The 26,790-nt window shown below is 57.3% G+C and overlaps 10 protein-coding genes across 10 annotated transcripts; 5 read left to right on the top strand and 5 right to left on the bottom strand.

Moving 5' to 3' along the window:
- Positions 1-107: 107 nt before the first annotated feature.
- On the bottom strand, positions 108-1,142 carry ATEG_00701 (uncharacterized protein; the record flags this gene model as incomplete). The annotated part of the gene is made up of 1 exon (XM_001210787.1): positions 108-1,142. The coding sequence occupies one exon, from the start codon at positions 1,140-1,142 to the stop codon at positions 108-110; it is 1,035 nt and encodes a 344-aa protein (XP_001210787.1).
- Positions 1,143-2,062: 920 nt separating this feature from the next.
- ATEG_00700 (non-ribosomal peptide synthetase) lies at positions 2,063-4,951 on the top strand (the record flags this gene model as incomplete). The annotated part of the gene is made up of 1 exon (XM_001210786.1): positions 2,063-4,951. One exon carries the CDS (start codon positions 2,063-2,065, stop codon positions 4,949-4,951), a length of 2,889 nt encoding a protein of 962 aa, XP_001210786.1.
- A 1,247-nt stretch (positions 4,952-6,198) lies between these two features.
- ATEG_00699 (Hpt domain-containing protein) lies at positions 6,199-6,783 on the top strand (the record flags this gene model as incomplete). Its single annotated transcript, XM_001210785.1, has 3 exons — positions 6,199-6,231; positions 6,289-6,452; positions 6,516-6,783. 3 exons carry the CDS (start codon positions 6,199-6,201, stop codon positions 6,781-6,783), a joined length of 465 nt encoding a protein of 154 aa, XP_001210785.1.
- A 1,953-nt stretch (positions 6,784-8,736) lies between these two features.
- Positions 8,737-10,229, bottom strand: ATEG_00698 (uncharacterized protein; the record flags this gene model as incomplete). The annotated part of the gene is made up of 2 exons (XM_001210784.1): positions 8,737-9,911; positions 9,959-10,229. The coding sequence occupies 2 exons, from the start codon at positions 10,227-10,229 to the stop codon at positions 8,737-8,739; spliced, it is 1,446 nt and encodes a 481-aa protein (XP_001210784.1).
- A 692-nt stretch (positions 10,230-10,921) lies between these two features.
- ATEG_00697 (uncharacterized protein) lies at positions 10,922-11,434 on the bottom strand (the record flags this gene model as incomplete). The annotated part of the gene is made up of 2 exons (XM_001210783.1): positions 10,922-11,325; positions 11,410-11,434. 2 exons carry the CDS (start codon positions 11,432-11,434, stop codon positions 10,922-10,924), a joined length of 429 nt encoding a protein of 142 aa, XP_001210783.1.
- Positions 11,435-13,400: 1,966 nt separating this feature from the next.
- Positions 13,401-15,470, bottom strand: ATEG_00696 (CAAX farnesyltransferase subunit beta RAM1; the record flags this gene model as incomplete). Its single annotated transcript, XM_001210782.1, has 7 exons — positions 13,401-13,701; positions 13,759-14,037; positions 14,086-14,203; positions 14,252-14,379; positions 14,557-14,712; positions 14,798-15,354; positions 15,456-15,470. 7 exons carry the CDS (start codon positions 15,468-15,470, stop codon positions 13,401-13,403), a joined length of 1,554 nt encoding a protein of 517 aa, XP_001210782.1.
- Positions 15,471-17,759: 2,289 nt separating this feature from the next.
- ATEG_00695 (Zn(II)2Cys6 transcription factor domain-containing protein) lies at positions 17,760-20,197 on the top strand (the record flags this gene model as incomplete). The annotated part of the gene is made up of 4 exons (XM_001210781.1): positions 17,760-18,887; positions 18,945-19,796; positions 19,847-20,045; positions 20,097-20,197. 4 exons carry the CDS (start codon positions 17,760-17,762, stop codon positions 20,195-20,197), a joined length of 2,280 nt encoding a protein of 759 aa, XP_001210781.1.
- Positions 20,198-21,402: 1,205 nt separating this feature from the next.
- ATEG_00694 (ubiquitin family protein) lies at positions 21,403-22,388 on the top strand (the record flags this gene model as incomplete). The annotated part of the gene is made up of 2 exons (XM_001210780.1): positions 21,403-21,640; positions 21,709-22,388. 2 exons carry the CDS (start codon positions 21,403-21,405, stop codon positions 22,386-22,388), a joined length of 918 nt encoding a protein of 305 aa, XP_001210780.1.
- Positions 22,389-23,095: 707 nt separating this feature from the next.
- On the top strand, positions 23,096-24,864 carry ATEG_00693 (putative RING and UBP finger domain protein; the record flags this gene model as incomplete). The annotated part of the gene is made up of 2 exons (XM_001210779.1): positions 23,096-23,641; positions 23,692-24,864. 2 exons carry the CDS (start codon positions 23,096-23,098, stop codon positions 24,862-24,864), a joined length of 1,719 nt encoding a protein of 572 aa, XP_001210779.1.
- A 1,488-nt stretch (positions 24,865-26,352) lies between these two features.
- ATEG_00692 (uncharacterized protein) lies at positions 26,353-26,670 on the bottom strand (the record flags this gene model as incomplete). Its single annotated transcript, XM_001210778.1, has 1 exon — positions 26,353-26,670. The coding sequence occupies one exon, from the start codon at positions 26,668-26,670 to the stop codon at positions 26,353-26,355; it is 318 nt and encodes a 105-aa protein (XP_001210778.1).
- Between the last annotated feature and the right edge of the window lie 120 nt (positions 26,671-26,790).

The raw sequence follows: 26,790 nt of genomic DNA, 5'->3' as shown, positions 1-26,790 counted from the left end.
GTCGAGTTGCAATATAGTTCATTCTCAATTGCTTTCAGTCATACGGATTTCGATAACTACCGGTCTGTGTAAAACACTTATGTAAATCAATGTCGTACTAGCCCCCATCAAGGCATAATGACCATCCGCTTGGTCTGCGCTTCTTCCGAGTCCCATGCAGTCTGTATCTCCGCCATCGGGACCGCAAACACATCTACTCCAATCGGCCCCATCTTCGCCAGGGCGTTGACTACCCCCGGCATTTCACGGTCCAAGTCCTCCCGGGTCAGACTGCCCACGCCAGACCCCATGATGATGATTGGCTTCACGTTGACCAGCCGCATAGGCAGGTCCATATGCTCGTATCCGGCTAACCCGCCGACCAGAATGTACTGGATGTTCTCACCGGGTGGCGGCGGATGCAACGCCTGCAACAGCTGCACGGCGGCCGGCCCGCCGACGTAGTCGAGCACGATGTGGACGGGGCCCAGGTCGGCCGGAAGAACGAGAGGGTCCTGCAGGCGGACGCGGGCGTCTAGGCCGTCGACGGCAGCGAGGGCGGCCTCGTTGCGTGCAAGTCCGATCACCCGCGCGGCGCCCAGCTGGCGGGCGACGTTGGCCGCGATCCGGCCACTGGCGCTGGTCGCGCCCAGGATGGCTACTGTACGGCCAGCGCAGCCGCCGATGGCGCGACAGCGCAGCGCTAGCCAACTACTAGCGGTCGGATTGGCTAGGCCGGCGATAGTAGCCGGGTCGACGCCCGCCGGCAGCTTTATGAGCTGGCTGCGCTCGACGTTTGCGCGCTCTGCGAATACGGGCGCCGCCAGGCTATTGATGAAGTACAGCTCGCCCGTGGCGTCGCGTCCGACCCCGTCAATGCTCGGATCGTATGGCAGCGACGCCCGCATGGCGCTGGGGTGCTTGCCCGCCGCGCGGGCGCGCACCACTCGGGGTACGCCGGCGGCCACCACGCTCAGCTGGAGCTGCGTCGGGGACGGGGCAGGCGGGTCAGGCGCCGAGACGTATTCAGGGGGTGAGTCCCAGGCAGTAACACGAGCGACCTTCATGGCAAGGGATGGTGAGGAATGGAAGAATGCTTTGGCGAGAGTCTGGGGGCGGCCTTGCGTCAGGGAGAGCAGTGCGCGGCGCATGGGAGCGGTCATGGTGAGCAGCCAAAACAAGGACACGAGGGCAGAGTTCGGAGATGAGCTTATGAAGAGCGAGCCACAACCAGGGATCGCTCGGTCTGCGGGGAGTAAGAAAGTTGGATACAGGTCACAAACAAAGCCACCAAACAAAGGATGATGCTGGGAGCGGCAGGCTCGGGCAACAACGTTCAAGACAACGCAGCCCGGGGAACGATCGATCGATCCGATCAGCAATTGCATGCCGTGAAGAGTCAGATTCTCGTATCATATGGCGTAGCATTGCCCCTTGCTGCTCGTATGTAACTGGCCAACGGATGCTGAGGTTGTTCTGTCAGCGGTGTCTGACAGCCCGTATCAAGGTAGCCGGCCAGCCCAGCCTGGATCTAGAAGCAGTCTGGAGGTATAGGTCCATGTCTCGAGTTCGCAATGTCTTTCTGCTGTTGTCGTGGCTTGCTCCAGATTGCAATCTAGTCTACAAGTACTACAGAAGTAACATCCCTTGCCGATGTAGATGGAAGACTTGGCAGCATTAAGCCAGTGACGTCCAGGAATGCAGGGCGAGGCGGTGCCAGACCTGTTCGCCATCCAGCTGAAGATCCAAAGACAATCGAGTAACAGCTTCCGAAGGTTTCCTCCGTGCATCCAACCTGAATCAAGGGGACACAGGCGCATGCAGTGCTGCCACACGGAGCACCACCCGGCAGCATCAAGCGAGACAGGAATGTAGGCAGACAACCTGCTGCCGATGCACTCGTGCGCCGTCGCCCATGTGCCGATGCTGGGCAGAGTGGAATCCTATTTAGGAACTTCGATGCCCACGAGCTGAACGGCGTCTCGATTGAGCGGACATTGGCGCACTATCCCTCGTTCGTTGTTGTTACGCATTTCATTTCATGCCAGTTCCCTAAACCTTGTCCACACTCATCCGCGTCGATATGACTCGCACGGAGATCCTCTCTAACGGCCATGCCGAGCCGGCGTCGAACGGCATGGTCCAATACCCCTTTGACAATGTCGTCGATGCCCTGCGCGCAGCGGCCAACACCACCGAAGGCATCATCGCCTACCAGACCAACAACAGTGGCAGCGAGACCACTCCGGCGCAGCACATCTCCTACAAGGAACTGCTGCGGACCGCCGAGGCCAACGCCGCCCTGCTCCAGAGCAAACACTTGACCACGCCCAAGCAGCCGGTCGTCGTCCACTCCGACAATGCCGTCGACAGCATGATCTGGTACTGGTCTGTGCTCCTGACCGGGGCCATTCCCACCATGACGGGGCCCGGCATGTTCAGCCAGGACGCCGTCGAGCGGAAGAAACATCTCCTCCATCTGCACCGCACGTTAGATGCCCCGCTGTGTCTCACGCGGCGCGCCCTCATGGGGCCGTTCAATGAGAACGCCGGTCTGCTGCAATGTCTGGCGTTTGAAGACCTCAGCCCTAGCCCTGACGGAAGCAACGCCTCCTTGCCGCCGTCCATCAACCCCTCCCCCATGGACGTGGCCGCCCTGATGCTCACTTCCGGCAGCAGCGGCACGGCCAAAGCGGTGCCCATCACGCACCAGCAGGTGCTGGCAGCGCTCCGCGGCAAGACGGCGGTGGCCCAGCTGTCGCATCCGACCAGCCCGTTCCTCTCGTGGGTGCACATGGACCACGTCGCCAACCTCGTGCACTGCCACCTCTTTGCCATCGTGGCGGGCGTGTCGCAGGTGCAGGTCCCCGCGGCCAACGTACTCGTCGATCCGATGCAGCTGCTCAACCTGCTCAGCCGGCACCGCGTCTCGCGCACCTTTGCACCCAACTTCCTCTTCGCCAAGCTGCGCCGCCAATTCGACGCCGGCCGCACCGACTCGCTCGACGCTGACCTCAACCTCGCGGCCCTGTACCTCGACACCGGCGGCGAGGCGAATGTGATCGACGTCTGTGCCGGTCTGCAGCCCATCCTCGCCCGCTACGGCGCCCCGGCCGACGTCTTCAAGCCCTCCTTCGGCATGACCGAGACCTGCGCCGGCTGCATCTTCAACAGCCACTGTCCCAGCTACGACCAGGCCCGGCTGCACGAGTTCGCGTCGCTGGGCACTCCGATGCCGGGCGTGCGGATGCGCATCAGCCGACTGGACGGGTCGGGCGAGGCCGCCCCCGGCGAGCGCGGTCACCTCGAAATCACCGGCGAGGCCATCTTCCACGGCTACTACAACAACCCGACCGCCACGGCGGACGCCTTCACGGCGGACGGCTGGTTTCGCACGGGGGATTTGGCGTACATCGACGCGGGTGGCCACTTGCACCTCGACGGCCGCACCAAGGAGATGGTCAACATCAACGGGGTCAAGTACCTCCCGCACGAGCTGGACGCGGCGCTGGAGCAGGCGGAGATTCCCGGCGCCACGCCGACGTACTTTTGCTGCTTCGGTACGCGCACGGCGGCGATGGACACGGAGGTGGTGGCGGTGCTGTACCTGCCGGCGTACGACGAGGCGGACGACGCGGCGCGGTTCGACGCGCAGAGCAGCATCATCCGGCTGATCAGCATGTACACGCACTCGCGGCCGCGGGTGGTGCCGCTGCGGCGCGAGGACATGCCCAAGACGACGCTGGGCAAGCTGTCGCGGGCCAAGCTGCAGGCGGCGCTGGAGGCGGGCCAGTTTGCAGCCTACGAAGCGGCTAACGAGGCGGCCATCCGGCGGCACCGCGACACGATGCGCGGCGAGCCGGCGTCGGCGGAGGAGGCGACCATCCTGTCCATCATCCGCGAGCAGCTGGAAATCCCGGAGGCGGACGACTTTGGCGTGACCGACTCGATCCTGTCGATGGGCGCCACGTCCATGGACCTGGTGGCCATTATGCAGCGGGTCAACCGGCAGCTGCAACTGCGCAAGACGCTGGCGCTGACGGACATGCTCAACTATGCGACGGCGCGCGGATTGTGCCAGCGCATCGCGGCGACCAGCGGCACGGGACGGAAGCATGTGTATGACCCGGTGGTGGTGTTGCAGCCGCACGGACGCAAGACGCCGCTGTGGCTGGTGCACCCGGGGGTAGGCGAGGTGCTGGTGTTTGTGAACCTGGCGCACCACATCACGGATCGGCCGGTGTACGCGTTCCGGGCCAAGGGGTTCAACGCGGCCGAGGGCGAGACGCCATTCACGTCGCTGGAGGAGGTGTTTGAGACGTACAAGGCGGCGATGAAGGCGCGGCAGCCCCAGGGGCCGTACGCGATCGCGGGCTATTCGTTTGGCGGGATGGTGGCCTTTGAGATTGCGAAGCGGCTGGAGGCGGAGGGAGACGAGGTGCGGTACTGCGGAAGCTGGAACCTGCCGCCGCACATCAAGTGGCGCATGAAACAGCTGCTGTGGGACGAGTGCATCATCCACCTGTTCTACTTTGTCGACCTGATGGACGAGGAGACGGCGTACACGCACAAGCCCAAGCTGTGCGAGTTGGAGCGGCAGGGGCGGCGGCTGGAGGCGGTGCGGTACCTGCGGCAACACAGCAACCCGGCGCGGTGGGATGAGCTGGGGCTCTCGGAGGAGTACTACCTGCTGTGGGTGAACCTGGCCTCCAACATGCAGGGCATGGCGACCGAGTACGAGCCGTCAGGGAATGTGAAGCATCTGGATGTGTTTGTGGCGGATCCGTTGACGCATGTGGCCCGGACGCGCGAGGAGTGGGTGAACGGGCTGTTGGCGGCGTGGAAGGACTTTGTGCGGGAGGGAGTGCGATACCACCATGTGGAGGGGGCGCATTACACGATGCTGAAGCCGGAGTATGTGGCGAACTTCGCCAAGACACTGCGGACGGTGTTGAGGGAGCGAGGGGTGTAGAGAGAGTGCGTGTTGTGAGAGGAAGAAGAGAGGAAGGAGAGAGAGAGTACGGAGTAAGTATCTTGGTGGTGAAGGGGAAAATGACGTCTATACTGCACCCAGTCACACGCAGGAAGGTGTTTAAAAATACACGGACAGGCTTGGCATGCCCCGCCTGACAGGGCGTTGCGATTGGTGGCGGTAGACCCATCCTGATGTCATATTGTGGGATGGGTCCACATGGATGATGCCGATTGGCGAGAGGGTGACCCTCGCGTTCGTCCCGAAATTGATGATTTTAATTTTTGTCGTTCGCCTTCTTTGTTAGGATAGGACCTCGGGAGTATAGGTGAATGCAGGAGTACGATGGAGTCTGTCTCTAAAGTCGGTAGATATATTGTAGTCGATTGTGTAGAGTATTAAGGGGTGTGAGTGGTGTGAAGTGTAAGAGTATCTAAGAGTACAGTATCTGTGTGGAGTCTTAGTCTTAATTCCTGTGAATGTTGAGAATGTTGAATATATAATATATAATGTATGAGTGAATAGTATTAGGATATGTATGAACATAGATATAGATATAGATATAGATGCTATATGTATATCTATGTACGATACTTATCCTTGTCACTCGACAGTATGTACTCTGTAACTATAAGTATACGTTGTGTGGAGCATGACGACATACCCTCGATCAGCAGCCCTAGTCTAGTCCCGCAGAATCCTCTTCCATCCTAATTCTCTGTCATCTTTCTTCTCCCCTTTCTCTTCTCCTCGCCTCTCCTCTTCTTTTCTCTGCTCTCTCCGTCTGCTCTACACTTCTATAGGTAAGAACCCTATGCTCGGTTCTCGGTGGATCCATCCAGAGGGGCTAATATCGGGTCGCCCACATAATTCTCGTCTCTTTCGTCTTTCCTCTTCGCCTCCTTTCTCTTTCTCTTCTCCATAGATTGTTTGTTGTGATACCCTCATGCCCTAGGGCCTCCTGCCCCTCACAGGTATCTCTTACCCCTCCTCTCCTCCCCTACTCCACCTACTCCTCTTCTGTAGTCATATCCTATCTCGACTCTACTTCTATCCCTATCCTATCTCTATCCTCTACTCCCTCTACTCTACTCCCTATCCTCTCCTCTACCTACTTACTGAATACTGATCCTCCAGATCGTAATTCGTATTCCTCTCTCCTCTAAAATAGCCGCTCGCCTTGGCATTCACCGCTCTTGTCCTCCACCACCACCCCTCCCTCTATCTCCCTCCCACACATCCTCACCATGGCGCCCTCCACCAACCCCTCAGAGGAACCGGTACGTCCGTATCCATCAATATCGACACCCATGTCCCATCGTACTGACTCCCTCCAGGAAAGGGAACTCACCTTTGCCGACATGGAAGACTGCATCGACAAAAACACCTTTGAACAGATCCTCGAAATGGACGACGATGACGACAAGGAATTCAGCCGCGGAATCGTCTTTGGCTTCTTCGATCAGGCCAAGAGCACCTTTGACAAGATGGAGGCGGCCCTGTAAGTCCAACTCCACCGTCCAGCCGTCCAGCCGTCCACCGGCGTCCTACTAACCTCCCGTAGCGCCGACAAAGACCTTCTCGAACTCTCCCAGCTCGGGCACTTCCTCAAAGGCTCCTCCGCCACCCTCGGCCTCACCAAGGTCAAGGATGCCTGCGAGAAGATCCAGCACTTTGGCGCCCGCAAGGACGAAACCGGCACCACCGACGAGCCCGACGACGCCGTCTCCCTCAAACACATCAAGAACACCCTCGCCCAGGCCAAGAAGGACTATACCGAGGTGGAGGCGTTCCTGCGCAAACTATACGAAGACTCACCCGCCTCCGACTAAGGGTTTGATCCGCTGCGTGATTGTTCGTCTTTTAACTGCCTAGTGTTGCACATAATTGGGAAATGATTAGAGCGATATGAATCTGTTTTGTTCCAGTCTGAATATACCTGAGGGTTTCTGCACGCCTGCATCCGCTATACCAGAGGGCCGTTGTCGCTGGGAGCCCAGTCTCCTGTTCAAGACGTATGATCCGACCATCATGATTGACGAGGTAGACGATGTCTTTTTTTTTATCCTATTTTCTGTCTTTTTTTCTCATGTGCTGCGATTCCAGCCTTTGGATGTATACCCGTGTGGGAGGACGTCGGTCCCGAGTCAATATCAAAAGTTCACCATCGAGATCCTACACCCTCCTATAACCATCCATGGATACTATATAGTAAGATCACACGCCCCGACTGACCTCGAGTCCGCCGTCCCACCCTCCTCGAATGGACAGCACCCCTCTGTCCCACCTCCACCTCGCATCGACGATCCTGGCGGACGCTTGTCTCCTGTAGCGACGGACCGAACTCCGGAGTCCGTCAGTGCAACCCGACGCTGTTTGATCTGGTTTCATCCGAGTCGATATATCGAATCTCCAGCACCCCGCTCCCGCTGCAATCGCCGCTCGAAGCCTCCGTTTGCTGCTCGCCTCGTAACCGTGGGATATACGTTTGAGCGTCCGGCCCTACGCCTGCTTTTTCGCCGGGAGTGCGCAGGTTACACGCCGGCCGTTGGCGTCTCGCGCACCTGCAGGAGGATGACGAAAGTCGTTGATGTATGTCTTCCTATCGGCTGGCTTCCTGGTTGTCCGGGCCATCCGTCGTGCTTTGCTGCGGGGAGTCTGTTTTCGACTCGATCTCTCGGCACTGGCATACACGTATAATGTCCTGATCAACAGGTCAGGGGGGCGGCGCATCGAAACAATCAGCCGGCCCTACCGTTTGACCCTGCGACGCCTCCGTCGGGACATATCCCTCATCCGCTCAACCTATCTCCCACCATTGCAGGCCACACCGGATACGTACAGCTCCCTACACCTAGCTGAAGAATCACATCCAGACAGAAACAAGCCCCCAACGGCGCCGCAGACAGGTCGATTCGCAATCTGCAAATCACCCGCCTCCGCGTCGTCGTGGACTCCATGCCCAGATACGATGCGCCCCCCGTCGAGCCCGGACGTTCGTCGTGTCGGCTGCTGTACCACGCACCCTGTCGGACCGCGGAGGTATTTGATCTTGCGCGAGCTGCCTTCGTTTTCACGGTGCTGGTAGCTTTCTCGTGTCCAACTATACCTTCGTTTCTTTCCTACAGCATGCCGTCCGTAGGCCCCCGCGCCTCCAAAGAGGAATTTATGCACGCCCTCGGGCTCAGCTCCCACAACCCCCAGCACGAACAGATCTACCGAGCCATGCGGGTACGCCGGTTCTCTGCAACTGCACACATGCCATTCTATGTCTATGGTCTAAACCTACCTATGAAACAGGACGAAGCTATCGCCGTATACAACCGTCTCAACGAAGACACCGCCAACCTCCTCGATAGCGTCGCAACCGACCCGTCCACGCGCCCGCCCTTCTTCTGGCATCACATCCGCCCCGAGCGCCAACACTGGGGCATCGCCGAGATCTCCAACAACGCCGGCCCCCTCACGCGACCGCTCTTCGCCAAGGGCTCCACCACCGGCGAATACGGCCCCAACTGGGTGGCCGGCTGGCTCCTGTATAGTGTGTTCCGATCGAGAGACGTGCGGAACAACCGCAATCGGCGGAAGGCCGATGACCCCGGTACGTGGCGTGGAGTCGAGGGCTGCGGGACAGACTGACGGGAGGTAGCAGGTCAAGCGGCCAAGTCGCCAAAAGCCACCGACACGCCCAAGAAAGAGTACTATGATCCGGTGCGGAATGGGTAGAGAGCTGTAGGCGGGATAATGAAGGGACAGGTCATAGCATGTTAGGAACAGCATCAGCATTATTCATCATCATCATCCTTGTCGTTGGCGCGATGGGATCCATTCTTCTGGTTTCGTTCCTTCTTCAGCGCCTCGGTGACGCGCTCGTCGCGCTCGTCGCGCTTCTCGTCCCAGTAGACCTCGTACTCGGCCGCAATGCTCTTGATCTCCTTGCGCAGCGTATTGCCCTCGTCGATCAGCGACTCCCACAGCGGCAGATCCACCCCCTTGGTCTGGTACAGCTTCTTCTGCCGCGCGTTGATCGTAAAGTCCAGCGCCGACCGGTACGAGATCTCGCGGTTGTGGTACAGGAACCACAAGTAGCCGCCCATCAGCGTCGACAGACTGACCAGGTACGTCACCGGCTCCATCGTGTCCCAGCCCAGGTCCGTCTCAAACGTCAGCTTGTACACCAGGTACCACCACAGCGCGAGCACGCCGAACCCGCCGAGCGCCACGCGTTGCGCGCCGCGCTGCGCCAGCTCATCGCACTCGTTCTTGATCTCCGCGATCCGCCGGATCTTCTCCGAGATGCGCCGCAGCCGCATCCGCAGGAAATACGTCCGCTCGTCGAACGACGGCACCGCCACGTGCACCTGTCGCACGCCCGCCGCCGCACCCTCGATGTTCACGATGAACTCGCGCGCCCGCGACGCGTCCCGCACGAAGTCGCCGATTTCCGTCGATGTCGACCACCGCACGAACCGCTGCTCCCGGCTGCTTGGCGCCGACGACGACGACGACGACGAGTCGGGTGGTGTGGGGCGCCGGAGGTAGCTGTACGTGTCGTCGCCTTCGTCGGGGCACCGCCGCGCCCGCCGCGCCTCGTCGCCCGCCCCCATGCCCCCCAGCCGCCGCACCTCCGCGTCCGTCTCCTCGTAGACGGTCTTGTGCGGCTTGACCGGTTTGTCTTCGATTTGCAGTGCGATAAACGATACCGTCGGCGGGCGCGGTTCGCCCTGGTTGATCGTGATGGGCGGGACTTCGTTCTGGATGAGGCGTTCCAGGTAGGAGAGGGGTTGTTGCGGGTGGATGAGGATGGCGATTGGCTCGACGTCTACACCAAAGGAGTTAGGATGCATGGAAAATGAAGAGGGCATTATTGGAGCTCTACCCATGTGTTTGCGGTTGTGATGGGCCGTGGGCAGGGGGATGAGCAGTTTGAACAGCCGCGACGGGGTCGTCAGGAGCTTGCCTGTGGCTGTTAGCATTTGGCCCGGTTGGACCCCGTTCCAGGCTTACCCTTTGTCATGGCGTCTTCGAGCTGCTGGTGCGTCCGCGAGCTCGCCTCGTCGTTTGCTTCCGTCTTCTCCCTGATCTCGAGTCGTTCCAGCTCGTCCTGTGCACGGCGTTTATGAGCAGGAGAGTAGTGTCTCGTGCATGTTATTCTAGTTAAATTTGTCGACCAGTTCGGAACGCATCGAACATTGCTAGGGTATGGCGACGCCTGCGCCGACTTCCAGACAGTAACAGTCGACCGGACGCTCCCTCGCGCGGGCGTCAAACAGGCCATCACGGCCGGAACCCTACCTAGAACAGACCGCATCATGAGCGGTTAGATGGATTGGGAGGTATTGAGTCATGTAGTGCAAAGTCAGGGGGATTGTGTATATATGCTCGTTGTTGAGGTATGCTTGATGTCAAGCCCCGGACCCCGATGACGGCATGGCTGGGTGACGTCATGATGACTCAGCTATACTCCTGCTTGTCCCTTAGTTGTTGTGTACATATATTGTTGAAGTTGTATGCATGTTCTGGGATCAAGTATCTGAGGTTCATACCAATGAGGTGCTTATCAGTTGCTATACGCAAATTCTTACTTCGTATGGTGCAGGCACGAGATTAGCAGCGATGAAGGTCTGTTCCTCTAGTAATCTGGGGATAGATAGTCTACAGACAAGAATACCGGGAGCCGAAGGTATAGCCACATATGGATGGATACTCATAGGTATATAGGTATAATATCCGACTACTATGCTACATCCATTGATCTCCACATTGGCATATCTAATCACATACTGCAAGCATTCATTCTCGTACATAAAAGACCGCTGGCCACCATGCAATCACCAATCAATCTGTCGGCCTCACCGTCAAAACAACATCGATCTATAGGATATTCAGTCATGTCATAAGTCGTATCATCATAACCCCATTGCCTTCCAGCCTTCCAACTCTCCAATCAAACCCGCAAGCGCCCCCAACCTAACGCGACATCGCAACAACCCTCGACGCCCTCGCCAACCCCCCCTCATAACTCTCCGGACTACTCCCTCCACTCCGACTCGCACCGCTACTCGCACTCGTCGAGAGCTCCCCCTCCTCGCTCCCGCTGTAGCGCCCCTTGCGCCCGGTGCCAATGGCCACCGGCAGGCCCTGGAGCACGGCGCCGTGGTCGTGGCCGGCCGGGTACATGCCGTCGTTGACGGAGAAGTTGCGGCAGATCAGGTACGCGCGCATGGCGGCGTTCTCGCGGGCCAGCGTCTCGCTGCCGCACTCCTCGTCCGTCGTGTACTCGCGGTTGTTGACCCGCACCGTGCAGGAGTACCCGGTGCTCAGGGCGGAGATCTCGTACCGCGGTTCGGGCCAGCGGCGGCGGCGGCAGAGGCCTGTCGCTGTTAGATTACTTGCTCTGGCGGCTGGGTCGGGAGTGGATTAAAGGGTATAGCATGAGATGGGGACGGACTACGTACTCGCAAGGTAGAGGATATAGTACATCGTGTGGCTGGGTCCCCTCCAATTGATACGTGTGTCGGTGATACTGCACTCAACACCCTGGCAAGCAATCACGCCAGAGACATGCAACCGCCGTTCAACGGCAACGGCAACGGCTGTGATGCCCAATGCCTCGGGGAGGGACTAGGCGAGGACAGGGCGAGGACTGAAACAAACAACCTGGGAGAAGTGGACTAGCGCTGATGGACGACAGGCCAGATGGCGGAGGATAGAGAGATAGGAGAGCAGAAAAAAGAAACAACCGGACAGACGTGTTGACATGCTGGCCCATGTATAATGCGCTCGAAGCAACGGGTGGGGCTCTATCAATATTAGCGTTGAGTATGAAGAAAAAATTCGGAAATGATATAAAAATTTTTTTTTTATTCTATGGATTCTATTAAGACTCCAGTCCCCTGCAATTGAGGCCCCCCGACTGGCTGAGAGCTCCAATTCCACCCGGACTTGACTCAATTGCGAGCCAAGGAGTCCAGGAGTCCAGAGTCCGCGACGGGGCACCGAACGGAACCATGATGCGCTGGCATGCTCCTCGCCAGTGATCCGCCGCCGGAGATCCATCTCGACCGGGTCCCCTCTGCCACGGTGTAATTCGCCGCCGATCGAGGCGGCTAACACTGACAGGTTGCGCAGGTGCGCCCTCGCTCTCTGGACCGCGGTGATCCTGCAGAAGGAAGCCAGGCTCAGACAGTGGGAGTTGATGTTGTCGTGTTTGCTCAGGACCAAGGAGGGGTACCCCGCAGTGATGAACTGGAAGAAAAGCAAAGAATGATGGGTGTCAGTGGCCACTCGAGATGCGGGTGAGAAAGACGTGGTGACGCTGGGCTAATGCACACCATAGTGATTCAGAGGAGGCGCCCATGTCGCGCAGATAGGTTGTCCGCCTCCTAGGATCAATAATGGATGGTGATTATGGTGACTCTTAAAAGCACTGACCGTAGCCCGCTAGGCGGTCCAAATAATCGACATAACGGGAACCGTAACTCATCGACCCGTGCCCCTCGTCCGGGTTATGTGTCCAGTCCAGCCAGGCTAGCGACGATCACGATGATCCCTGACTCGGCAAGCAATCCGACGGACACCCTTTGACCGCTTCCTCGGGATCTTTCCAAACAGTAGGGACCTAGCTAGGCAGTAGAATGGACGATTGCAACGCGTTCGAAACGGGACGGCGGAAGCGCTTCTAGAAACGGACGGTATGGACGGACAATGTCCGTTTGCCTCGTGAAATCAATAATCGAATCCTGAGACTTTGAATTCGCGCCGGTGCACCTTAATCATATTGGCCAGCCGTTTTCGGGGGTTGACACAGGCGTCGGATGCAATGATGAGTTGGCAGTTGCGCTTCGTGCGGCGGGGAATCCATGTCACCACGCTCGTTGCTGTCCATGGAAGGGTTTTCAGGCTGCGGACGAGATGAGACGATAACCTTGTGCATTCCATCAGCTAGGCTCCGATTGATCGCTCGGGAAATTTTGTAGGATGGCCAACCTTCGACCTGCTCGTTCGGACGGACTGCAGCATGCGCTGTGTATCGGTCAGCTTGTGGACTGAGAGATGGCAGAACGGCTTCAGTCGATATCAATATGGCTCTGCATGCAGGCTATGTTGATTTGATCTCTAGTTTTCCAAACCCATGTCCACTGGATCAAGCCAGGCGAGGGTGTGGATCCGCATGTTATTCCCCTGAAGGGTGGCGGGGTGTTACTCAGAGGAAAGCGTTGCGATGCAAGTAAAGACATGTTGCACAATCAATCTCCCATCGAATACGATCGAATCAGATTCGTGCAACTCGTCCGCATGCAGGTAAGAGGATGAAGATTTAATCGCCGCCCGCGATGCATGTAATCACAGTAGCTGGTGTGATATGTCTGGCCCGTCAATGGTCTTTAGATATGTATGAGTAAGTTACAGGGATTATAGTTGTACATAGAATAGACACTGGCTCGAGTTACTCCTGCTTTTCCCCCTCAACCACCAACGGTTGATTCTCAAACCAACGACGCATCTCCTCGGCAGCTCGATGAGGAATCACATAGATGGGATGGAACGCCGTAAGTCGATCGCTCTCGTCAAACACATTCACGTCCGAGGCATTCTCCACCGGTGCCGTCTTGATAGGTAGCGATTTCCACGAGAACGCTGAATGGAACTCGCCCTTTGCGCTCACGCTGACATCCGTGTAGTAGTGGCGGTATTGAGCCATACTCAACCCCGTAAGCGTGTAGCAGGTATGATACGAGTCCACATGTCTAGATCCAACGTCAGCATGCTATCAACCATGGCAAGCCCCAGTAGATTGAACTCACTTCCCAGGCTTGTCGCGAAGACCTCCATCCTTCCCTTGGCAGCATCCCAGAATATACCGGGTCAAGCCCTCGCGGCTGTACAGATCGCCCACAGAGGTCGCTTGAGGGCCTGACTCTGGCTGGGTGCCGTCCAGAGCCGCCTGGAGCAAAGGCCAGCAACTCCCGACCCAGTGACTGTAACAGCCATCGACTAGCTTGTTGGTCCTTCCGGAGAAGCCTCCCTCGGGAGCGTACTGGCGCGACGAAAGCCACGAGAGCAATAGTGGAACATCCATGCATCTATCCGCACCGTCAGCAAATGAATGTGTGAGGGGTGTGGCATCTTACCTGGCCATGGAGACCTCTGGTTTGCCGAGAATGCTGAGGCATGCCAAAGCACAGAATGCGTAAGCCCCGTGGGCTTCTGACCCGGGACTCCCGGAGATACCACCTTCAAACGTCTGACCTGCAGGGTGTCATCAGTGGCGTTCGACAGTAGGACGGGCGGTCTTACATCTGGCGAGATATTCAGAAAGACCAGAGGTGAACGTTTCGAGTCCGGACTGGCGCGCTTCCGATCCCGGGGGTAGAGTGAGTGGGAGGTCGAGTAGTGATATGATCACCATTGCACAATATGCGCCGCTGCCCAGCGTTAGCAGAGGGAACGAGACCACCATGGATGAAGGCGTCGTTACCGGACATCTTCTTCCCCGCCCTCACACACCCTGAACCCACCGTCTGGCTGCTTCAACCGGCCCAGCCATTCCCACCTGGAGGGAAGTTAGCCTGGAATGCATGGAATCGACCTCGACAACTCACATTGCTTTTCGATCAATCAACTGGAAGACTTCTCCACCCCCGACCATGGCGAGCGATAACACGGCCGCATAGCTGGACGCGCAGTGGGACATTTGACCATGTCCGCCACCGAAGCCACCGGTAGGGTTCTGCATGGCTCCGAATGTAGAAATGATCCTAAGAACAGGGTAATCAGCAAATTTGGCCCCAAAGCCACCGGCGGCAGTCAGCATTCCCGTCCCGCGGGTGATCATGGGCTTACCGTTGACGAAACTTGGTGACATCCTCCCCCAGCAGACTCAACCCCGCTAGCGCCCAGTAGGCCATCCAGGGCCGACTCGCATCCATGGCCACGAAGCCGGCGGGATAGTCTTCGAGGGAGTCATAAAGATAGCCGATGTGCTCGTCGCGTTTGAGTGCCTGCACGCCATGTTGGTTAAAGGGGCCGTTTTGGGTCTTGTGGATCCCCTTGAGGAATGGAAGACATTTGTCAACGGTCTCATTCTGGAGCTCTGTCGTCTCGGTGATGAGCGCGTCCTGGAGGACCGGGGGCTGGGTGAAGAGCGCCGGGACGACGCCCGAGTGGGACTGCGGTTCCTCCATGGTGGTCGACTTGCTCAGCAATTGAAGATCACGGGATTTGGCTGCAGAAGGAGCACGGTTGGGCCGCAGACTAGAGTTGGAGCTTCTGCAACTCGGCCTTGCTGGTCCCGATGCTTGGCTGGCTGATGAGAAACGGACTTGGCGACGAGTTTTGCCTGTCGCCGCGATGACGGGCATGAACGGCACTTCTTTGGCGGAGGAGAAGGGAGGTGCAGTCTATATCAGTCCTCGCCACGAGGAGTGCCAGGGAGAAGAATGGGGTCGTGGAGAGGCCGTTGGTATTGTTCGGAGCCGAACAACAATGATGCGATACGAACGTTCCCCGCGGCCATGGTCATTGTTCTCGGTCGAGTGGGGTAGGCGGTCTGCATCCGCCTGACAGAGTACTCGGAGTAATGTACACTTGGTGATGGGATCAATCATGAAGAAACAAAGTCCTCCAGACAATGAACCATCCTAGGTCGTTCATAATTGACATTGGATGTCCATACACGTGATAGTCCGGGTGATTGTCTACATCAAATGGATCAACACGAGTCTCTGCCTCTGTGCTTAGTCAGCACGGCACCATTTGACGTTCTATCTCCATATATGCCTCCCATTCTTTGATCGCATGGAATACATAATATTAATAATGATACGTGGATTAGATCAAGCCAAGTCGTTGTGGATGACAGTCTCATCTGGAGCCATTTCACGTACAGGAGGGTGAAGATATATTCTGCTGCAATACCCGATACCTCAGATCCACTATGACAGGTTCCATCCGTCAAGCGAGCACAAGAATAGTAACCGAGTCAGTAGTCACTCCTGCCTTGCATCTGCGGTCGACAACCTGCCTATGGCACCCTCTTCCGCCACCATCTGAACCACGAGCTCGCTCAGACCACCGGCTGCTGCAAGAGTGGACGTGCGAGGAGGCTCGATGATTTGCCACTAAGCGCCTACCCGATCGACCAGTCTTTGACTAACTAACTACACTACCGCACTACCGAAGTTTGCGCGTGCAAGACGAGAACGGTTCGGGTTCGTTTCCACCGCGCGGTGCTATTCTTACGTGCTGGGCGCTGGCGTGGCCGGCTGCGAGTCAGGCGGGCGTGACGGCGGCAGGCGAATCAACGAGAGGAGGCGTTTGCTCCGAGTGGAGGCCACGGGCCTTGATCTCATATGCATGATGCGACCCCTTACGGCGTCTTCCCTGCCGTGTGTAACGCTCGGCCAGCAGTCACGGCCTGCGCACCCGCCAGACGAGGAGGATTGCCGCTTTGGGAGGAGGCCCGTGGAGGCTGCGGGCCATCGGCATGCTTTGGTCTCCGATTGTTGAGAGAGCGTTTTGGATGTATCATTCTTCGATCTCCCAACGGGGTAAGGAACGCTGGGAGGGATTCGCACGGTCGTGAGATGGCACTGAATTTACTGTAATCTGGAATTGGAGATGGGGGAGGCGAATAGGGTTTGCAGTGGGTGGCAGTGGAGATGGCAGTTGGAGGTGGCTTTGGGGACCTTGGATGGAGGATGGATGAGACGACTATAATGGATACTCTATAGTTTAAATGGTAGAGATGGAGAGGAATTACCTAGAATGGAATGATGAAGAGAGATCTCGTTATCTCATCAGGATCATGATCATCATCGTCATCATCATCATCCACCTACGGAGTACGGGACGAAATGGTGTACAGAAGTGGACGAGGAATGGCGCTACTGCATCGTCAGCCGTCTTGTTGGCAATGAAGCCAACATGTGTGCGGCAGTGATTGAGCCATCAGCTAGTACAGTAGATCCTGTGCCGTGGTAATAATACGGATCGCCGGGGGGTTTCCGTGTATGAGGGTAATGCCACATCCTCTCAACAGTTTCTTTACTACCGTATCTAGTAGTACTAGGCGCGACTAGTAGTTGTTGGCGTGGCATTAACTAGCCCAGGTTCGGGTCGATCCACTGATCTTCTTTCCCGACTAGACTCAACCGTGGTATCATCATCCATCGATCTAGATAGATACAGTATGGGGAAAATATACTAGGTATACAACACTGTAGAAGAGTACCTTTATTCTATAATCTATATAATACTATAAACTACCTAGGTACTACTAGGTAGATACCTACTTAATACTCTATAGACCTCCGGCAGATTGGCATACTCCAAGATCATGCGATACGCCCTGATACTAAGAGACTAACACTAACCAACCCCTCTTCGTTCTTCTCCCCACTTCCTCACCGCTGCTTTGCCTTTTCCCTCTTTTTTTCCCTCTTTTTTCCCATTTCTCACGATTTTCCTCGGCCGCCCCGGATTCTGGGCTTTCTCTTTTCCGAATACCTTCTCCTCTTCCAATCCTCCATCTTCTGCCTCTCTTCTTCCTCTTATTTGTCTTTTGTACCACCCACTCTGCCATTCCCCTCCCCTGCCCCCGTCTGTTCTTGTTGCTACTACTGCTACTGCTGCCTCCACCGTATCGTTTCGTTTCCATGAATTTTGCTTTTTCCTTTTTTCCGGTCATTTGTTCCCTTGCTTTCCCCCCTCCCGCCATTTGATTGATTTTCCTTTCTATCTACTTCTCCATACCCAGGTGGTAGCATCCAACCCTCTTCATCAACAAACCCTCGCCCATTCCACCATGTCAAATGTCGATTTATCTAGCGACGGCTTCATCGGCCTGGACTATGACTCGAGGAATTACATCGCTTCGCAGTCCTGGCCGGTAGCCGTCGACCAGCAGTCAGCCCACCGGCCTGAAGATGCCCGCGACATCTCCCCGTTGCAGACCACCGGTCACTCCTTTGAACCTTCAGATCCCAACCTCATGGTTGACTGGCAATTTCACCATCTGCAACCCCATCTTCAGTATTCCCCCGAGGAGGCCTCCGCGGCCGCAGCCGCCGCCGCCCAGTTCACCACCTCCAGCTATGGCATGCCCATCCAGTCGTCCCCCGTCGATCTGATGGCCGCCCCGCAGGGCCAGATGAGTGCGAGCCTGCTGGACGGCCCCTATCTGCCTCTCGCGGGGCCCGTGGACATGGTCCCCTTCTCCTACCAGGACCTGCACGCCGACCTGATGTCCTTTCCGGACGGTCTGTCCCACATGCCCCCGTATACGGCGGGGCCCCAGAACGTCCTCGACAGCAGCTCTCCCACCGACACCTACCTTGAAGTCCGCTCGTTGACGAGCACGAGCAGCGACAATGGCTGGGCCACCATCGAGCGTCGCTCGGCCGACTACTCCTTCCCGGATCAGGGCATCTTCATCAACCCCACTCAGACGCTGCATGACCGTAGTCTCTCCGAGTCGTCCTATTCGACCTCCTACAGCAGCTTCGTGGATATTGCCAACCCAATCAACTCTCCGGGCTCGGATACCAACTTTGATGTTGCCTTCACCAACCCCATGACCCGCCGCGTTTCTTACGACCACACCTCGCATGGCTCCCAATCGCCCACCGCGGTCAGTCCCGTTGCCATCGTGCGCCCCATCCCCGTCCCTGTGAAGAAGTCGTCCTCGCCCACGCGGTCGTCCGGGTCACAGGCGTCGTCAGCGTCCCCGCCGAGCCGGAGGCCCTCGCGGAAGAGCCCCATTGCGGCCAAGACTGCCGAAACCAAGGTGCGCAAGCAGTCCCAGAACGGCAAGCCCGAGACCGAGAAGCGCATTGGAAAGCGGAAGGGTCCGTTGAAGCCCGATCAGCGGAAGCAGGCGAGCGAAATCCGCAAGCTGCGCGCGTGTCTGCGTTGCAAGTTCCTCAAGAAAACGGTAAGCGTAATCCTCAGAGCTCTGGTGTGAATTTCGGCAGCTGACTTTCGATTGTAGTGCGACAAAGGTGAGCCCTGTGCGGGTTGTCAACCGTCCCATGCGCGGTTGTGGCAGGTGCCCTGCACGCGCATCGACATCAAGGAGATCGGCTACTTCATGAAGGACTGGAAGGCCGACTACGAACGTCATATCAGCATGGGATTCTCTGTGGGCAATATCAAGGGCTTTTCCGAGCACGAGCGACTCCTCTTCATCACCCATGGTTACGGCCAGGTCCTCCCCATCAATGCACGGGAGGTCTACGTCCACAACGAGCAGTGCTTCAGCGTGGACTGGGTGGAGACCATGCGGCGGGAGCCCACAGAGCACGAGGTGGAAACCGCCAAGCTGTCTGCCGGTATGGAGGGAATCTCGCAACCCATGTTGTCGGATTACCTCGACCGCCACATCGATGGCAACGGCACCTTTGAGAAGTTCGTGGACGACTACTTCGAGGGGACCCCGTTCCTGACGCAGATGCTCAAGACGGCGTTCCGCTACTACTTCCGCACGAAGCTGCCGGTCATCCGCAAGGCGCTGAAGCTCATCATTGCCTACAACCTGACGCTCCATGTCACCCTGGTCGAGGGCCTTGGGGAGGAAGAAGGCCTCCTCGGCAAGATCGAGGACGAGTCGTCCAAGTTCCGGGGCAAGACCATGGCCCCGGTGATGATTAACTTCCAGATCAAATGTGCCATGGCCAACATGTGGCGTGAGCTGCAGAAGGATGTGTTGGAGGAGCTTTCGGCTCTCTACTCCAGCGTGTACAGCGGCGACAAGCTGAAGAACTGGCCGACCATCTTTATCCTGGCGTCGATTCTGTTGGCGGTGTGGGAGGAGATGCAGTTTGACAGCCACTACCGTACTCCGGTGAGTTCCTTGCCCTATTGTGTATCAGGTCCAGAGACTAACCCCCGAAGGATGCGGCGGCGGTCGACAAGTTCTGCAGCGACATGGAGACGACACCCGTGGGGGTGATTGTGGGCCTGTTCCAGGCGATCTCGCAGAAGCTCCCCGCGTTCACCGATTGGGAGACGCAGAAGCACCACCACCTGCTGCACTCGAACCCGGACGTGTGCACCACGATGACGGAAGTCCGTCAGCATGTCACTCAATATGGTAGGTTTAATTTTAAGATGCTTCGTGATTTCGTTCCTAATATGCATACAGAGAGCTATCTGCGCGGTCGCTCGGCCTCGAAGTTCAACCGCAACGACTTTGACTGTCTCTCGAACAAGTTCCTTTCGCGACTGGTAATTCGCGCCAACTAAACGACTTGTGTTTTTTGCCTTGGATGACGGCAATGGATTCACGACACGACACTGACGATGATGACCCTCGCATACATACCGTCCTGAGCGACTCGTTTGTTCGTGTTTACTATCTCGGTCTTTCTCTTCTCTTTTTCTCCCTTCCCTGTGATTGTGCTATGCGTTTTGATTTCCTACATGACACTCTTTCCCTTCTCCGTCGTATAGCCTTTGTCGCACGTATTTAGCCCCGCGATGATGAGGATCACGAATGTTATGATACTGTATGGTCACGAAATGTCCGCGATGAAGCGCGCTGTGCTGTCTGCTGCTGAGGCTAGTTCTCGCTGGGACGCGGATCTGTTGTTGAATTTGGATTTCCTTTTGCTGTTGTTGTTTTTGGATCTTTGTGGAGTGGAATTGTGTTTCAATATCGGAGTGACAGAGAATCATGGGTGGAGTGGTATGGGCGTGGTGTACTGAATGAACAACTTTTATTTCTTCATACGATTCTGTTCTGTTGATAGTACCTCGGAGTAAGTATCGTAGTGAGTGGGGGCATGACGGATGCGACGATCACCTGACCCATTTTCCCCCTTTGAAGATCCGCTTTCCCCTCTTTTCGATCAACGTCATCGGACTCCATCTCTCCTATCTAACTAGTTACTAGGTACCTTGGTAATCTGATAGTGAAGGCGCTGGGTAGAGATCACTAGACATCACTTACTGACAGTGAATAAAGACAACTACCTACAGTACTAGGTACTACCAACTGATAAGAACCCCCCCCGGATGAATCATACAGGGGCTGAGATGCCGACTGGTGGCGTCAGTGGCGGGAACGGCCGGAGTCGCCAGGACTCCCAAAGACCGGCCTGAGTCACCAGAGATACGCCATAAGCGGGCAGTGCCAACTGGAAGTTACTAGAAAGGATCGGCTGGTGAGTGGCCGGAAAACGCAGCCAAACAACCGCCCTGGATCACGTTATCGACCTATCACCCTCTCTCACCCTGACTAAGACGCTTTGCCTCCCCTCTTCTGTCGCCCGCCTACTTAAGCCTTCCTTCTTTCATTCTCTCCTCTTCCCTACTTCTCTTCTCTCTCTTCTTCCTCACCTCACCTTGGTTGACTCCTACCTGTGTCTTCCATCACCACTTCTCCATCTCCCCATCTCTCCATCTCTCTCGATTCCTATCATCTATTTCCTTCCGCGCATCTCGTCACCATGCAGATCTTCGTCAAGACTCTCACCGGCAAGACCATCACTCTAGAGGTCGAGTCCAGCGACACCATCGACAATGTCAAGTCCAAGATTCAGGACAAGGAGGGTATTCCTCCTGACCAGCAGCGCCTGATTTTCGCGGGTAAACAGCTCGAGGATGGCCGCACTCTGTCCGACTACAACATTCAGAAGGAGTCGACTCTCCATCTCGTCCTCCGTCTCCGTGGTGGCATGCAAATCTGTAAGTTCCGTTGACTCTTTTCGCCACCCAGTGGCGACCCAAAGATAAACATTACTAACTCGCCTCAGTCGTCAAGACCCTGACTGGCAAGACCATCACCCTGGAGGTCGAGTCCAGCGACACCATCGATAACGTCAAGTCGAAGATCCAGGATAAGGAAGGTATCCCTCCCGATCAGCAGCGCCTGATCTTCGCTGGTAAGCAGCTGGAGGACGGTCGTACCCTGTCCGACTACAACATCCAGAAGGAATCCACCCTTCACTTGGTCCTGCGCCTGCGCGGTGGTATGCAGATCTTCGTCAAGACCCTGACCGGAAAGACCATCACCCTGGAGGTGGAATCCTCCGACACGATCGACAACGTCAAGTCTAAGATTCAAGACAAGGAGGGCATCCCGCCCGACCAGCAGCGTCTGATCTTCGCCGGCAAGCAGCTTGAAGATGGCCGCACCCTCTCCGATTACAACATCCAGAAAGAGTCTACCCTGCACCTGGTCCTTCGTCTGCGTGGTGGTATGCAGATTTTCGTCAAAACCCTCACCGGAAAGACCATCACATTGGAAGTAGAAAGCTCGGACACGATCGACAACGTCAAGTCCAAGATCCAGGACAAGGAGGGCATTCCCCCAGACCAGCAGCGTCTCATCTTCGCTGGTAAGCAGCTGGAAGATGGTCGCACGCTCTCGGACTACAACATCCAGAAGGAGAGCACCCTGCACCTCGTCCTCCGTCTCCGTGGCGGAAACTGATTACGATCTTGATTCCCTTTGCTGTTACGATCCTTGGGTTGGACGGCTCGCATGGCGTTCGGTTGGCTTGAGGACTATGGTTTGATACTGTTACAAGCATCTGTGGCACCCGAGTTTGGTGCTTTTCTTTCCTTATTATAACCACTTGAATTGAAAGTCTACGGACATATTCTACTGTCTATCATCATGCCCAAATTCGTAGTCCGCAAGTCATGCGTAGGATGAGACAAGCAACGTGGCGACCCAACGTGGCGACGGACGGTGGCCACTGCGGAGTGTCACGTGAATATCTTATCATGTAGTCGTATCCCACTCTCCACCACCTAGACCTAGACATCACCATCTCCGCAATGTGAGTCGGGATGCCCTCTTATTTCTATCATCTCGCGATCGAACTCTTTGCCCGTCCCCAGCCCAATCTCCTCAGCAGCTACGCCCACGGCGCGGATGATCAGTCGGCAACTTCTCTGGCGTTTGACTCGGCCTGCGAAGCTCTTCTTCCTTTCCAGAAGCGACCGCGGGCTTCAGCACCGTCTGGTCGCGGTCCTCGTCATTCCAACGAACCCTCTCGATGCTCTTCTGCGTCGTCCCATTCTCGCAACACCGACAACACCAGCCCGTGCCCTCTCTACACTACATCCTCCACCCCCGCATCCGACCTCGAGAGCGACCTCCGGCTGGACAAAGTCTCCATCGGGTGCATTGATATGATCCCCACGGCACAGGAAATTCCCACGACGAAGCGCCCCGACCGCAGAGATCTCCCCGACAACCCCATCGCCACCGGCATCGGCACCGACATTCTCGGCGGCCTCCGCACCAAGGGCCATTACATCCCGCTCGACGAGCAGTCCTCCGACAGCGTCTGGGGCATCGTCCATCTGTATCGCGATGTCCACGAGACTCCTTACTTAGTCAAGGAGGACTATCCCCCGGAGTTGAAGGGCTCCGCGGCCGCCGCGGCGCGTCAGTCCTACGATGATTTGGGGAGTGCGTCGTCGACGCCGCCACGGGAGGTGGTCCATCCAGACGATGACTGCACAACGCTATGTATTCTGGCTGTGCCGTCGTATATGTCGCCGAGCGACTTTTTGGGGTTTGTCGGCGAGGGGACCAGAGATGACGTGAGCCATTTTCGCATGATCCGGACCGCGCGCGCCAATCGATACATGGTTTTGATGAAGTTTCGCAGCGGAAAGAAGGCGCGCGAGTGGCAGAAGGAGTGGAATGGGAAGGTGTTTAACAGCATGGAGGTTTGTTACCTTTCGTATGGATCGGGTGTGATCGATGCTAACTGGTACAGCCTGAAACGTGTCACGTCGTCTTTGTGAAGACAGTCGAAATACAAGCCGTCGATCCCGAGTCGCAGCCTCCCGCGACAACGGCCACCACTTCTGGCCAACCCATACCGTCCGCGACGCTTTCCACCCGGCCGCTGGCGCCACGCACCCCGGCGCTCATCGAGCTGCCCACGTGTCCCGTGTGCCTGGAGCGCATGGACGAGACGACAGGGCTGCTGACGATCATCTGCCAGCACGTCTTCCACTGCACGTGTCTGCAGAAGTGGAAAGGCAGCGGGTGTCCGGTGTGCCGGTACACGCAGGACGACCTGCGCAAGACGAGCCAGAGCGCGGGGCCGTCCGGTGACGACGCGGAGCAGCCGCCCGCCGAATGCAACGTGTGCCACTCGGACGTCAACCTGTGGGTGTGTCTGATCTGCGGGCACGTCGGCTGCGGGCGGTACGATGGGGCGCACGCATTCGCGCACTACAAGGACACGGCGCACGCGTTCGCGATGGACCTCGCCTCGCAGCGCGTGTGGGACTACGTCGGCGATGCCTACGTGCACCGCATCATCCAGAGCAAATCCGACGGCAAGCTGGTCGAGCTGCCGGCCGCCGACCACAGCGCGCTCGACCCGCCCGACTGGTCCGACGCCGTGCCCCGCGAGAAGCTCGAGAATATCAGCGTCGAGTACACGCACCTGCTGACCAGCCAGTTGGAGAGCCAGCGCGCGTACTTTGAGGAGGTGGTCGAGCGCGCCGTCGACAAGGCGTCGCAGGCGAGCGCCGCGGCGGCGGCGGCGCAAGAGGCGGCCGAGCGGGCGGACGAGTCTCTGCGCGCGCTGCAGACGCAGTACGACCGGCTCGTCGGCGAGACCGTGCCGGGTCTCGAGCGCGACAAGCTCCGCGCGGAGAAGCGCGCAGACAAAGCTGAGAGCATGGCGCGCAAGCTGGAGAAGGAGTGGCGCGAGGAAAAAACCATGAACGAGAGCCTGATGAAGCGCATTGAGCATCTATCCAGCGAGGTCGAGACGCTGCGCGTCGCCAACGCCGACCTGACGGAGCAGAACCGCGATCTGACCTTCTTCATCAGCGGGTCAGAGCGGCTGAAGGGACAGAGCGAGGACATCGTCCAGGGGACGGTCAGCGTGCCGGAGCCGTCGACCAAGAAGGGGAAGAAGAAGCGGCGGTAGTTATCACGAACTAAGTCTATTCTAATATACATCTATCCAGTCCAGTCCCTAGTATACAGTACAGTACATCAATCTACTACTCGCCCCTCCGCACAGCCCAGAAATAATTCCCCCACTCCTCACTCCCAGACACAATCCTCCACCCCAACCCAGGAAAATACATCACGCCCGCGCACTTCCAGCGCATCCCCCGCAGCGCCTCACCCCCCGCCCGCGCCGCCTTCCCATCCGCAACCCGCATCAACCCCTCCTGCACCCACCCCTCCAGCTCCGCCGGGTTCACAAACTTGCTCCACTCGTGCGTGCCGCGCGGCACCACGCCGACCGGCCACGGCGCCTCGGCAATCACCTGGTTCACCAGGAACGAGGGCACGCTGCGCGCGATGGTCGATCCGACCAGCCAGCCGCCGGGGCGCACCAGCCGTAGACAATCCGTCAGGAAGCGCAGCGGCGACGAGCTGGCGTTGCTATCTATATGCTCTAGGACTTCGAACAGCGTGACGACGTCGTACGCGGCGCCGGCGCCGGCTCCGCTTTCAGAGGCCTCCGCTTCGGCAACGAGCGTCTCGAGCGTGCAGTTGCGGTACTCGAAGCGCCCGGCGCGCAGGTGCGCCGCGACCTTCGGGTCTGCGCGCGCGTGGTCCTTGGCGATGCGGATGAGCGTCGGCGTGGGATCGATGGCGGTGATGTGTGCGGCGCGCGTCGCGGTGGCGGGTGTGTTGGGCGTGTTGGCGGAGGGGATGGTGCGGGCGAGCGACTCGGCGAAGATGCCGCCGCCGCAGCCGACGTCGAGGTAGCGGAGGTTGTTTTTGTTGCTGGCCGGGTCCGGCGGGAGAGGACGGGGAGGGCCTTCGGCCAGACAGGTTGCGATGAAGTCGTGGCGGAGCGGGTTCATCAGGTGCAGGACGCGCGAGGGGCCCATGGGATCCCACCAGCTGCTGGCGAGGGCGCTAAAGTGGGAGAGTTCATTGGGGGAGACGGAGGAGGTGGAATGGAGGCGGGTTGGGGGGGAGGTTCGGAGAGGGAGATTGAGATTGAGTGGGAGTGCGAGGCTCCGCGGGCGTATTGTGGGTTTTAACATGGTGAGGTTGGGTTGGATTTGCGGTTGTGGTTGTGGTTGTAGTGGTGGTGAGAGTGAAGCTTTTGGGTGGTCAGGGCGGACAAACATGCCAAGGTTTGTTTTCTACATTGGGATAGTATCAGTACTACCTAGGTATTACTCCATGCTTCTACACGACAGAGAGTTTCTGCTTATTTCATGGTTCCATGTCAGTATTTAGTATGACAACTTGGAATGTTGTAGTATTGTCATAGAAGATTCTTGACCGAAGTAGACAACAAAATATATCCTAACAATGCTTCCTATCATATTATCACTTCAAAGCCTTTCACAACTTCTAGATTATCAAGTAAATATCTGCGGGCCTAGGCATTACACCCATATGAAGTACATATTATATTACATTATCTCTGCAAGCCATCCTCAAATCAATAGCTAGAAGGCAGCAGACCAGACAGACCACCAACACTGACGTTCACAGTGATGGTACGGTCAAACGGAGGCAGAGAGCCGAGCATAGGGATCTTGCTCAGATCAGCGCTGACGCCCACGCCCACATTGCCGGACTGGGGGTTTAGCTGGGACACGTCGGCAGCGACGGGCAGCTTGTGCACCAGGGCCTTGACGAGGCTCATGACGGGGACCTGGCTGAGGTCGGTGTCGCGGGTCTGGTGGACAGCGGCCGGGGAGGCGGAGGCAACGGCCGCGAGGAGGGTGGTGGCAGTGGCAGCAATGTCGAAACGCATTTTGATGGTGGCTGTTGTTGTTAGCTTCATTCAATATCCATCTGAGAGGACGTACTCAAAGGTTGGAGATTAAGCGGAAGAAAGGAACGTAATGGGTTGGAATAGGTTGGATAGGTGACT

This window comes from Aspergillus terreus, genomic scaffold, assembly GCF_000149615.1.
Source record: "Aspergillus terreus NIH2624 scaffold_1 genomic scaffold, whole genome shotgun sequence".
In the NCBI taxonomy this organism is placed as follows: Eukaryota; Fungi; Ascomycota; class Eurotiomycetes; order Eurotiales; family Aspergillaceae; genus Aspergillus; species Aspergillus terreus.
Note: the sequence above shows the minus strand (reverse complement) of the source record. Positions and strands in the feature narration are given on the sequence as shown.